The 12,235-nt window shown below is 47.1% G+C and overlaps 1 protein-coding gene across 7 annotated transcripts in view; it reads left to right on the top strand.

Annotated features, from left to right (window-relative positions):
* Positions 1-12,235, top strand: part of GREB1L (GREB1 like retinoic acid receptor coactivator) — a 444,116-nt gene that overhangs the window by 380,241 nt on the left and 51,640 nt on the right. For all 7 annotated transcript variants that reach the window (XM_069219992.1, XM_069219998.1, XM_069219995.1 and 4 more), the window contains one exon: positions 4,387-4,520. In XM_069219992.1, the coding sequence (XP_069076093.1) occupies positions 4,387-4,520 (134 nt within the window). The remainder of the gene's footprint in view (positions 1-4,386; positions 4,521-12,235) is intronic.

A 12,235-nucleotide genomic window follows, 5' to 3' on the forward strand; every position in this document is an offset into this window, starting at 1 on the left:
ATTCCCCCAATAGGGTTAGGATTGTGACCCCCTCCCCTTGGGAGGAGGCACAAAGAGGGTGTACCCACCCTCAGGGCTAGTAGCCATTGGCTACTAACCCCCCAGACCTAAACACGCCCTTAAATTTAGTATTTAAGGGCTACCCTGAACCCTAGAAAATTAGATTCCTGCAACTACCAGAAGAAGGACTGCCTAGCTGAAAACCCCTGCAGAGGAAGACCAGAAGACGACAACTGCCTTGGCTCCAGAAACTCACCGGCCTGTCTCCTGCCTTCCAAAGATCCTGCTCCAGCGACGCCTTCCAAAGGGACCAGCGACCTCGACATCCTCTGAGGACTGCCCCTGCTTCGAAAAGACAAGAAACTCCCGAGGACAGCGGACCTGCTCCAAGAAAGGCTGCAACTTTGTTTCCAGCAGCCCTGAAAGAACCCTGCAAGCTCCCCGCAAGAAGCGTGAGACTTGCAACACTGCACCCGGCGACCCCGACTCGGCTGGTGGAGATCCAACACCTCAGGAGGGACCCCAGGACTACTCTGATACTGTGAGTACCAAAACCTGTCCCCCCTGAGCCCCCACAGCGCCGCCTGCAGAGGGAATCCCGAGGCTTCCCCTGACCGCGACTCTTTGAACCTAAAGTCCCGACGCCTGGGAGAGACCCTGCACCCGCAGCCCCCAGGACCTGAAGGACCGGACTTTCACTGGAGAAGTGACCCCCAGGAGTCCCTCTCCCTTGCCCAAGTGGAGGTTTCCCCGAGGGATCCCCCCCCTTGCCTGCCTGCAGCGTTGAAGAGATCCCGAGATCTCTCATAGACTAACATTGCGAACCCGACGCTTGTTTCTAAACTGCACCCGGCCGCCCCCGCGCTGCTGAGGGTGAAATTTCTGTGTGGGCTTGTGTCCCCCCCGGTGCCCTACAAAACCCCCCTGGTCTGCCCTCCGAAGACGTGGGTACTTACCTGCAAGCAGACCGGAACCGGGGCACCCCCTTCTCTCCATTCTAGCCTATGTGTTTTGGGCACCACTTTGAACTCTGCACCTGACCGGCCCTGAGCTGCTGGTGTGGTAACTTTGGGGTTGCTCTGAACCCCCAACGGTGGGCTACCTTGGACCAAGAACTGAACCCTGTAAGTGTCTTACTTACCTGGTAAAACTAACAAAAACTTACCTCCCCTAGGAACTGTGAAAATTGCACTAAGTGTCCACTTTTAAAACAGCTATTTGTCAATAACTTCAAAAGTATACATGCAATTTTTATGATTTAAAGTTCCTAAAGTACTTACCTGCAATACCTTTCGAATGAGATATTACATGTAGAATTTGAACCTGTGGTTCTTAAAATAAACTAAGAAAAGATATTTTTCTATAACAAAACCTATTGGCTGGATTTGTCTCTGAGTGTGTGTACCTCATTTATTGTCTATGTGTATGTACAACAAATGCTTAACACTACTCCTTGGATAAGCCTACTGCTCGACCACACTACCACAAAATAGAGCATTAGTATTATCTCTTTTTACCACTATTTTACCTCTAAGGGGAACCCTTGGACTCTGTGCATGCTATTCCTTACTTTGAAATAGCACATACAGAGCCAACTTCCTACAACTCATTCATGTTTTTTTGTCCGCCCTCTATCTCTACCTTTGTTTTGTTGTTGGGCGTTGACAGAAATACTAATTGGTGTTCTGTTATGACGTTGTCTCGCAACTTCTGGATGTCTCCGCCCCAATTCTCATTCTTGAGAATTTTTTTCTTCCGTTGGGTCAGGATGTTTTTCATAGAGACATCTCCAGCTTAACGAGGAACTTCAAAGAATTACGAGAAAATCGGGAAGAAATTTGGCAGAGTAGGCGATATTTAAAGAAAAGTCAAATACCATACCTGCAATCGCAGGGGAATGCCCTTTAAATACACTGGTCAGGAACATTTGCTTACGCCTTTCCACCAATTCCCCCTATTGCACAGAGTAATCAACAAATGCAAGAGGAGCGACATGACGCTTATTCTAATAGCGCCACAATGGGCATGGTATTCAGAGCTGATAGTTATTACAGGGGAATATTCAGCACCTGCCAAAAAGACAAGACTCGCTATCCCTAGGGAAAGAGAAGTTTCTACACCCAGAGCCATAATATTTAAAATTAGCAGCATGGCTCCTGAAGACAGAATTTGGGCACTTAAAACTACTAAAAGACACATTTAGCAGTATTAAGAGAAGCCAGAAAACCAGTAACAAGGAAATGTCATATGGCAAAATGGAAAAGATTTACAATATGGTGTAAAAAGAACAATTACAAAGGAGAGAACAGTTCTAAAATATTTAACTGAGTTAATACAAGAAGGAATTACTTATGTTTCTTTAAGAGTTCATTTGGCTGCGATAGTGGCTTATGCAAGAGGTCAACTGGGGAAAATATTTTCACATCTTCAGTGGTAAAACGATTCCTAGCAGGAACGAAGAGGATAGCACCACCAAGGAGGGTTCCAGTGCTTACATGGAACCAAAATCTAGTTCTTACTCAACTCATGTGTAAACCATTTGAGCTGTTACCCAAAGCAACTTCGCAAAGGTTAAGGCTTTTTTAGTGGCTATTACTTCCTTACGTAAAGTGAGTGAGTTACAGGCACTCACTAATCAAGAACTCTAGTGGCAGATACATAAAGACAGAATTGTCAGGAGAATAGACCCTCATTTTCTATCAAAGGTGGTCCCTCAATTTCATATTAATTAGTGAATTCAAATACTAAGTTTCTTTCAAAACCCAAAGACGCATGCCGAAAGAAGCCTACATACATTGGATACAAGACGTTGCATCATGTATTACATGGGAAGAACTAAGCTTTTTAGGAAATCTCAGCAATTGTTTGTTGCTTTTTCCAAACACTTTAAGGGGAAAGCAGTATCAAAGAACAGAATTTCAAGACAGACCGCACAATTAATCCAATTATGTCACAGAAATGCAGGGAAAGTCTTACCTAGAGCTCCAGGAGAGCACTCTACATGGAAAAAGGGAGCAACAGTAGTTTTAATGCCCAAAGCACAGTTGCAAGACATCTGCATGGCAGCAACTCGGGCTTCAGTACATACTTTTACAAAGCATGATTGTATTGACATAAAGATGAGTAAAAAAGCTCAGGTAGGACAAAGAGTATTAAGACATTTATTTTCAAATCCGTATCCATCTTCAACCCAGCCACCACAATAAAGGAAAACAGATTAAAAATCAATGGACAGCATGTGATTCCAGAAAAGATTCATGCTACAAAACGTTTCTCACCTGTAAGCGTAGTTTTGCAGCTTGAAGATTTTCTGGATTCACATGCCACCCACCCGCCTCCGTCAAGAAGATGGAGAGAAGAAAAAGAAAAAAAAGTCTAAAGATGGTGAACTGGGCGGAGACATTCATAGGAAGTGAGACAACGTCACAACAAAACACCAAATGGTACTACTGTTGACCCCCTACAACACCAAAACCAAGGTAGATATAGCGGAAGGACAAAAACATTTTTAGGCGGTGAAATAGTAGATAGTCCGGACCCAACCAGTAGTTGGTGGAATAATGCACAGCATGTGAATCCAAAAAATCTTCAAGTTGCAAAACTACACTTACAGGTAAGAAACTTTTTGTTTCCATAGCAGGCTACTAATTCTATTGAATATGCTCATGTGAAGCTGATCGGTGCTTTCCCGTGATGGCATTAGTTAATCGATGAAGGCCTTCATTAGGTAATTGCATAGGTGCTAGCACTTTGGGTAGCATCTAAGTCCATGGGCCTGGCATTCTCTTGTTTCTGTAATAACTATGTAATTTGAGCAATAAACTATGGTGCAAGACTTCTAAGATTCTTTTTGTAGAAGTATGAAAACAAAATGCAAATAATCCCTTTGTTTGCCACTTTCTTTGCTAGATTGACAGCTACACAGCATCTGGCTCTTACTCTGTTCCAAAAAAGTTGATATTGTCTATGCTCAGTTGATGTAAAGTATGTGAGGATTGTGAGGCGGTTGTGCACAAGTGCTGTTTACTTCCCTTCAATCATAACAATTTACAGTGGTTATACAAAATTTAGTTTACATACTCTGTACTCCCGTCCCCAGCACTTTGTCATTTGACGCACATGTGGCAACACAGCATAACTGCAGTAAGAAAGTCCATCTTCCCTCATATTGTCTGATGTATCTGTGTACTTGGTCATTTCTGATGCGAATATGAGATCCATGGCACCTCAGTGGCCATATCAAAAGTGGGTGTTCGGGTGGAAGGGGGTGAGAAGGTTGTACCTTTAATGCTTCTGTTGGCAAGATGTCATACCTGTAAACCTCACTGGCGGAAGTATTAGTCTTGTTCCTCTTCAGCTGATTGTGGTTTTGTTACTGTGTTCTAGGAAGAGATGGAAAGCCAGGAAAAATTGTACTTTGGTTTGAATGAGTACAGCAATTCCCTACATTGGGGAATCACAAGTCCTCTGCTAAGGTGTGACGAAACATTTGAGAAAATGGTGAACACACTCCTGGAGAGGTAATTAATGAAGAAGACTGTATCTCTTTCTGTTTAGTGTTCATCCCAGCATCTTGGTGACATAATGATTTCATGTGGTATACAGTTGCCATTATTCTGGTGATAATATAGCAAACATTGTCATTGTGTTTGTAGCATGTTGTGCTCTGATCACATCTGCCAGTCATAGATAGCTGCTACAAATGTTACAGGGGTTGATATATGTCAATAAATCAGGCAACTTGGTCTGAGCATCAGTGTTGTTTTCTGCGAATGGAACATGCATTTTGTTTCAGAATGCCAGTGTTGTGTCATCCTACATTGTCTCTTCAGGATGCAAATCTTAAGCATATGTTTTGTGGCTAAATATGCAAATACTTTTTGAAATTTTGTGCTTCCTAAGCTCACAAGCCTATTAGCAGCTTGTGGGCCCTGGTGCTACTTTCCTGTGCTGTGAAATTGACTGAAGTGTTTCCTTTCAGGGGAATGTCAAAAGTGCTTCCTGGCTGTGCTGAGTAATTTTGGTCCACGCTATCCTGTCTCATAGATTTCACCATTGTAGTGGGCTAGCTTCTAAATGTTACAGCACAAAATGTTATTAAATTGTTGTAGGAAGTTGGCTCTGTATGTGCTATTTCAAAGTAAGGAATAGCATGCACAGAGTCCAAGGGTTCCCCTTAGAGGTAAAATAGTGGTAAAAATAGATAATACTAGTGCTCTATTTTGTGGTAGTGTGGTCGAACAGTAGGCTTATCCAAGGAGTAGTGTTAAGCATTTGTTGTACATACACATAGACAATAAATGAGGTACACACACTCAGAGACAAATCCAGCCAATAGGTTTTTATATAGAAAAATATCTTTTCTTAGTTTATTTTAAGAACCACAGGTTCAAATTCTACATGTGATATCTCATTCGAAAGGTATTGCAGGTAAGTACTTTAGGAACTTCAAATCATCAAAATTGCATGTATACTTTTCAAGTTATTCACAAATAGCTGTTTTAAAAGTGGACACAGTGCAATTTTCACAGTTCCTAGGGGAGGTAAGTATTTGTTAGGTTTTACCAGGTAAGTAAGACACTTACAGGGTTCAGTTCTTGGTCCAAGGTAGCCCACCGTTGGGGGTTCAGAGCAACCCCAAAGTCACCACACCAGCAGCTCAGGGCCGGTCAGGTGCAGAGTCCAAAGTGGTGCCCAAAACACATAGGCTAGAATGGAGAGAAGGGGGTGCCCCGGTTCCGGTCTGCTTGCAGGTAAGTACCCGCGTCTTCGGAGGGCAGACCAGGGGGGTTTTGTAGGGCACCGGGGGGGACACAAGCCCACACAGAAATTTCACCCTCAGCAGCGCGGGGGCGGCCGGGTGCAGTGTAGAAACCAGCGTCGGGTTCGCAATGTTAGTCTATGAGAGATCTCGGGATCTCTTCAGCGCTGCAGGCAGGCAAGGGGGGGGTTCCTCGGGGAAACCTCCACTTGGGCAAGGGAGAGGGACTCCTGGGGGTCACTTCTCCAGTGAAAGTCCGGTCCTTCAGGTCCTGGGGGCTGCGGGTGCAGGGTCTCTCCCAGGCGTCGGGACTTTGGATTCAAAGAGTCGCGGTCAGGGGAAGCCTCGGGATTCCCTCTGCAGGCGGCGCTGTGGGGGCTCAGGGGGGACAGGTTTTGGTACTCACAGTATCAGAGTAGTCCTGGGGTCCCTCCTGAGGTGTTGGATCTCCACCAGCCGAGTCGGGGTCGCCGGGTGCAGTGTTGCAAGTCTCACGCTTCTTGCGGGGAGCTTGCAGGGTTCTTTCAAGGCTGCTGGAAACAAAGTTGCAGCCTTTCTTGGAGCAGGTCCGCTGTCCTCGGGAGTTTCTTGTCTTTTCGAAGCAGGGGCAGTCCTCAGAGGATGTCGAGGTCGCTGGTCCCTTTGGAAGGCGTCGCTGGAGCAGGATCTTTGGAAGGCAGGAGACAGGCCGGTGAGTTTCTGGAGCCAAGGCAGTTGTCGTCTTCTGGTCTTCCTCTGCAGGGGTTTTCAGCTAGGCAGTCCTTCTTCATGTAGTTGCAGGAATCTAATCTTCTAGGGTTCAGGGTAGCCCTTAAATACTAAATTTAAGGGCGTGTTTAGGTCTGGGGGGTTAGTAGCCAATGGCTACTAGCCCTGAGGGTGGGTACACCCTCTTTGTGCCTCCTCCCAAGAGGAGGGGGTCACAATCTTAACCCTATTGGGGGAATCCTCCATCTGCAAGATGGAGGATTTCTAAAAGTTAGAGTCACCTCAGCTCAGGACACCATAGGGGCTGTCCTGACTGGCCAGTGACTCCTCCTTGTTTTTCTCATTATTTTCTCCGGCCTTGCCGCCAAAAGTGGGGCCTGGCCGGAGGGGGCGGGCAACTCCACTAGCTGGAGTGTCCTGCTGGGTTGGCACAAAGGAGGTGAGCCTTTGAGGCTCACCGCCAGGTGTGACAATTCCTGCCTGGGGGAGGTGTTAGCATCTCCACCCAGTGCAGGCTTTGTTACTGGCCTCAGAGTGACAAAGGCACTCTCCCCATGGGGCCAGCAACATGTCTCGGTTTGTGGCAGGCTGCTAAAACTAGTCAGCCTACACAGATAGTCGGTTAAGTTTCAGGGGGCACCTCTAAGGTGCCCTCTGGGGTGTATTTTACAATAAAATGTACACTGGCATCAGTGTGCATTTATTGTGCTGAGAAGTTTGATACCAAACTTCCCAGTTTTCAGTGTAGCCATTATGGTGCTGTGGAGTTCGTGTTTGACAAACTCCCAGACCATATACTCTTATGGCTACCCTGCACTTACAATGTCTAAGGTTTTGTTTAGACACTGTAGGGGTACCATGCTCATGCACTGGTACCCTCACCTATGGAATAGTGCACCCTGCCTTAGGGCTGTAAGGCCTGCTAGAGGGGTGTCTTACCTATACTGCATAGGCAGTGAGAGGCTGGCATGGCACCCTGAGGGGAGTGCCATGTCGACTTACTCGTTTTGTCCTCACTAGCACACACAAGCTGGCAAGCAGTGTGTCTGTGCTGAGTGAGAGGTCTCCAGGGTGGCATAAGACATGCTGCAGCCCTTAGAGACCTTCCTTGGCATCAGGGCCCTTGGTACTAGAAGTACCAGTTACAAGGGACTTATCTGGATGCCAGGGTCTGCCAATTGTGGATACAAAAGTACAGGTTAGGGAAAGAACACTGGTGCTGGGGCCTGGTTAGCAGGCCTCAGCACACTTTCAATTGTAAACATAGCATCAGCAAAGGCAAAAAGTCAGGGGGCAACCATGCCAAGGAGGCATTTCCTTACACAACCCCCCGCCCAAACGAAAGAGGATGAGACTAACCTTTCCCAAGAGAGTCTTCATTTTCTAAGTGGAAGAACCTGGAAAGGCCATCTGCATTGGCATGGGCAGTCCCAGGTCTGTGTTCCACTATAAAGTCCATTCCCTGTAGGGATATGGACCACCTCAACAGTTTAGGATTTTCACCTTTCATTTGCATCAGCCATTTGAGAGGTCTGTGGTCAGTTTGAACTAGGAAGTGAGTCCCAAAGAGGTATGGTCTCAGCTTCTTCAGGGACCAAACCACAGCAAAGGCCTCCCTCTCAATGGCACTCCAACGCTGCTCCCTGGGGAGTAACCTCCTGCTAATGAAAGCAACAGGCTGGTCAAGGCCATCATCATTTGTTTGGGACAAAACTGCCCCTATCCCATGTTCAGAGGCATCAGTCTGCACAATGAACTGCTTAGAATAATCTGGAGCTTTGAGAACTGGTGCTGAGCACATTGCTTGTTTCAGGGTGTCAAAGGCCTGTTGGCATTCCACAGTCCAGTTCACTTTCTTGGAGGTGAGTTCAGTGAGGGCTGTCACAATGGATCCATATCCCTTCACAAACCTCCTGTAATACCCAGTCAAGCCAAGGAATGCCCTGACTTGAGTCTGGGTTTTTGGAGCTACCCAGTCCAGAATAGTCTGGATCTTGGGTTGGAGTGGCTGAACCTGGCCTCCACCTACAAGGTGTCCCAAGTAAACCACAGTTCCCTGCCCTATCTGGCATTTGGATGCCTTGATAGAGAGGCCTGCAGATTGCAGAGCCTTCAAAACCTTCTTCAGGTGGACCAGGTGATCCTGCCAGGTGGAGCTAAAGACAGCAATATCATCAAGATAAGCTGTGCTAAAGGACTCCAAGCCAGCAAGGACTTGATTCACCAACCTTTGGAAGGTGGCAGGGGCATTCTTTAAACCAAAGGGCATAACAGTAAACTGATAATGCCCATCAGGTGTGGAGAATGCTGTTTTCTCTTTTGCTCCAGGTGCCATTTTTATTTGCCAGTACCCTGCTGTCAAGTCAAAGGTACTTAAGAATTTGGCAGCACCTAATTTATCTATGAGCTCATCAGCTCTTGGAATTGGATGAGCATCTGTCTTGGTGACAGAATTGAGTCCTCTGTAGTCCACACAAAACCTCATCTCTTTCTTTCCATCTTTGGTGTGAGGTTTGGGGACTAAGACCACTGGGCTAGCCCAGGGGCTGTCAGAGCGCTCAATTACTCCCAATTCCAGCATCTTGTGGACTTCCACCTTGATGCTTTCCTTAACATGGTCAGACTGTCTAAAGATTTTGTTCTTGACAGGCATGCTGTCTCCTGTGTCCACATCATGGGTACACAGGTGTGTCTGACCAGGGGTTAAGGAGAAGAGTTCAGGAAACTGTTGTAGGACTCTCCTACAATCAGCTTGCTGTTGGCCAGAGAGGGTGTCTGAGTAGATCACTCCATCTACTGTGCCATCTTTTGGGTCTGATGACAGAAGATCAGGGAGAGGTTCACTCTCTGCCTCCTGATCCTCATCTGTTACCATCAACAGATTCACATCAGCCCTGTCATGGAAGAGCTTAAGGCGGTTCACATGGATCACCCTCTTGGGGCTCCTGCTTGTGCCCAGGTCCACCAGGTAGGTGACCTGACTCTTCCTTTCTAGTACTGGGTAAGGGCCACTCCATTTGTCCTGGAGTGCCCTGGGAGCCACAGGCTCCAGAACCCAGACTTTCTGCCCTGGTTGGAACTCAACCAGTGCAGCCTTTTGGTCATACCAAAACTTCTGGAGCTGTTGGCTGGCCTCAAGGTTTTTGGTTGCCTTTTCCATGTACTCTGCCATTCTAGAGCGAAGGCCAAGTACATAGTCCACTATGTCTTGTTTAGGCTCATGGAGAGGTCTCTCCCAGCCTTCTTTGACAAGGGCAAGTGGTCCCCTTACAGGATGACCAAACAGAAGTTCAAAGGGTGAGAATCCTACTCCCTTCTGTGGCACCTCTCTGTAAGCGAAAAGCAGACATGGCAAGAGGACATCCCATCTCCTTTTGAGCTTTTCTGGGAGCCCCATGATCATGCCTTTTAATGTCTTGTTGAATCTCTCAACCAAGCCATTAGTTTGTGGATGGTATGGTGTAGTGAATTTATAAGTCACTCCACACTCATTCCACATGTGCTTTAGGTATGCTGACATGAAGTTGGTACCTCTGTCAGACACCACCTCCTTAGGGAAACCCACTCTGGTAAAGATACCAATGAGGGCCTTGGCTACTGCAGGGGCAGTAGTCGACCTAAGGGGAATAGCTTCAGGATACCTGGTAGCATGATCCACTACTACCAGGATATACATATTTCCTGAGGCTGTGGGAGGTTCTAGTGGACCAACTATGTCCACACCCACTCTTTCAAAGGGAACCCCCACCACTGGAAGTGGAAGGAGGGGGGCCTTTGGATGTCCACCTGTCTTACCACTGGCTTGACAGGTGGGGCAGGAGAGGCAAAACTCCTTAACCATGTTGGACATATTGGGCCAGTAGAAGTGGTTGACTAACCTCTCCCACGTCTTGGTTTGTCCCAAATGTCCAGCAAGGGGAATGTCATGGGCCAATGTTAGGATGAACTTCCTGAACAGCTGAGGCACTACCACTCTCCTAGTGGCACCAGGTTTGGGGTCTCTGGCCTCAGTGTACAGGAGTCCATCTTCCCAATAGACCCTATGCGTCCCATTTTTCTTGCCTTTGGACTCTTCAGCAGCTTGCTGCCTAAGGCCTTCAAGAGAGGGACAGGTTTCTTGTCCCTTACACAGCTCCTCCCTTGAGGGTCCCCCTGGGCCTAAGAGCTCAACCTGATAAGGTTCAAGCTCCAAAGGCTCAGTTCCCTCAGAGGGCAGAACTTCTTCCTGAGAAGAGAGGTTCCCTTTCTTTTGCTGTGTTGTAGTTGGTTTCCCAACTGACTTTCCTGTTCTCTTGGTAGGCTGGGCCATTCTTCCAGACTCCAGCTCTACTTGTTCACCCTGTGCCTTGCATTGTGCTCTTGTTTTCACACACACCAGTTCAGGGATACCCAGCATTGCTGCATGGGTTTTTAGTTCTACCTCAGCCCATGCTGAGGACTCCAGGTCATTTCCAAGCAGACAGTCCACTGGGATATTTGAGGAGACCACCACCTGTTTCAGGCCATTGACCCCTCCCCATTCTAAAGTAACCATTGCCATGGGATGTACTTTTCTCTGATTGTCAGCGTTGGTGACTGTGTAAGTTTTTCCAGTCAGGTATTGGCCAGGGGAAACCAGTTTCTCTGTCACCATGGTGACACTGGCACCTGTATCCCTCAGGCCCTCTATTCTAGTCCCATTAATTAAGAGTTGCTGTCTGTATTTTTGCATGTTAGGCGGCCAGACAGCTAGTGTGGCTAAATCCACCCCACCCTCAGAAACTAGAGTAGCTTCAGTGTGGACCCTGATTTGCTCGGGGCACACTGTTGATCCCACTTGGAGACTAGCCATACCAGTGTTACCTGGATGGGAGTTTGGAGTGGAACCTTTCTTGGGACAGGCCTTGTCTCCAGTTTGGTGTCCATGCTGTTTACAGCTATGACACCAGGCCTTTTTGGGATCAAAGTTTTTACCCTTGTACCCATTGTTTTGTGAAGAGGCTCTGGGCCCACCCTCCTGTGCAGGTTTTTGGGGGCCTGTAGAAGACTCTTTACTATTTTTAGTTTTGGTTGTCTCATCACCCTTCCCCTGGGGAGTCTTTGTGACCCCTTTCTTTTGGTCACCCCCTGTTGAAGTCTTGGACACCCTTGTCTTGACCCAATGGTCCGCCTTCTTTCCCAATTCTTGGGGAGAAATTGGTCCTAGGTCTACCAGATGCTGATGCAGTTTATCATTGAAACAATTACTTAACAGGTGTTCTTTCACAAATAAATTGTACAGCCCATCATAATTACTTACACCACTGCCTTGAATCCAACCATCTAGTGTTTTCACTGAGTAGTCAACAAAGTCAACCCAGGTCTGGCTCGAGGATTTTTGAGCCCCCCTGAACCTAATCCTGTACTCCTCAGTGGAGAATCCAAAGCCCTCAATCAGGGTACCCTTCATGAGGTCATAAGATTCTGCATCTTTTCCAGAGAGTGTGAGGAGTCTATCCCTACACTTTCCAGTGAACATTTCCCAAAGGAGAGCACCCCAGTGAGATCTGTTCACTTTTCTGGTTACACAAGCCCTCTCAAAAGCTGTGAACCACTTGGTGATGTCATCACCATCTTCAAATTTTGTCACAATCCCTTTGGGGATTTTTAACATGTCAGGAGCATCTCTGACCCTATTTATATTGCTGCCACCATTGATGGGTCCTAGGCCCATCTCTTGTCTTTCCCTTTCTATGGCTAGGAGCTGTCTCTCTAAAGCCAATCTTTTGGCCATCCTGGCTAACAGGA

Source organism: Pleurodeles waltl, chromosome 2_2 (assembly GCF_031143425.1).
Source record: "Pleurodeles waltl isolate 20211129_DDA chromosome 2_2, aPleWal1.hap1.20221129, whole genome shotgun sequence".
NCBI lineage: Eukaryota > Metazoa > Chordata > Amphibia > Caudata > Salamandridae > Pleurodeles > Pleurodeles waltl.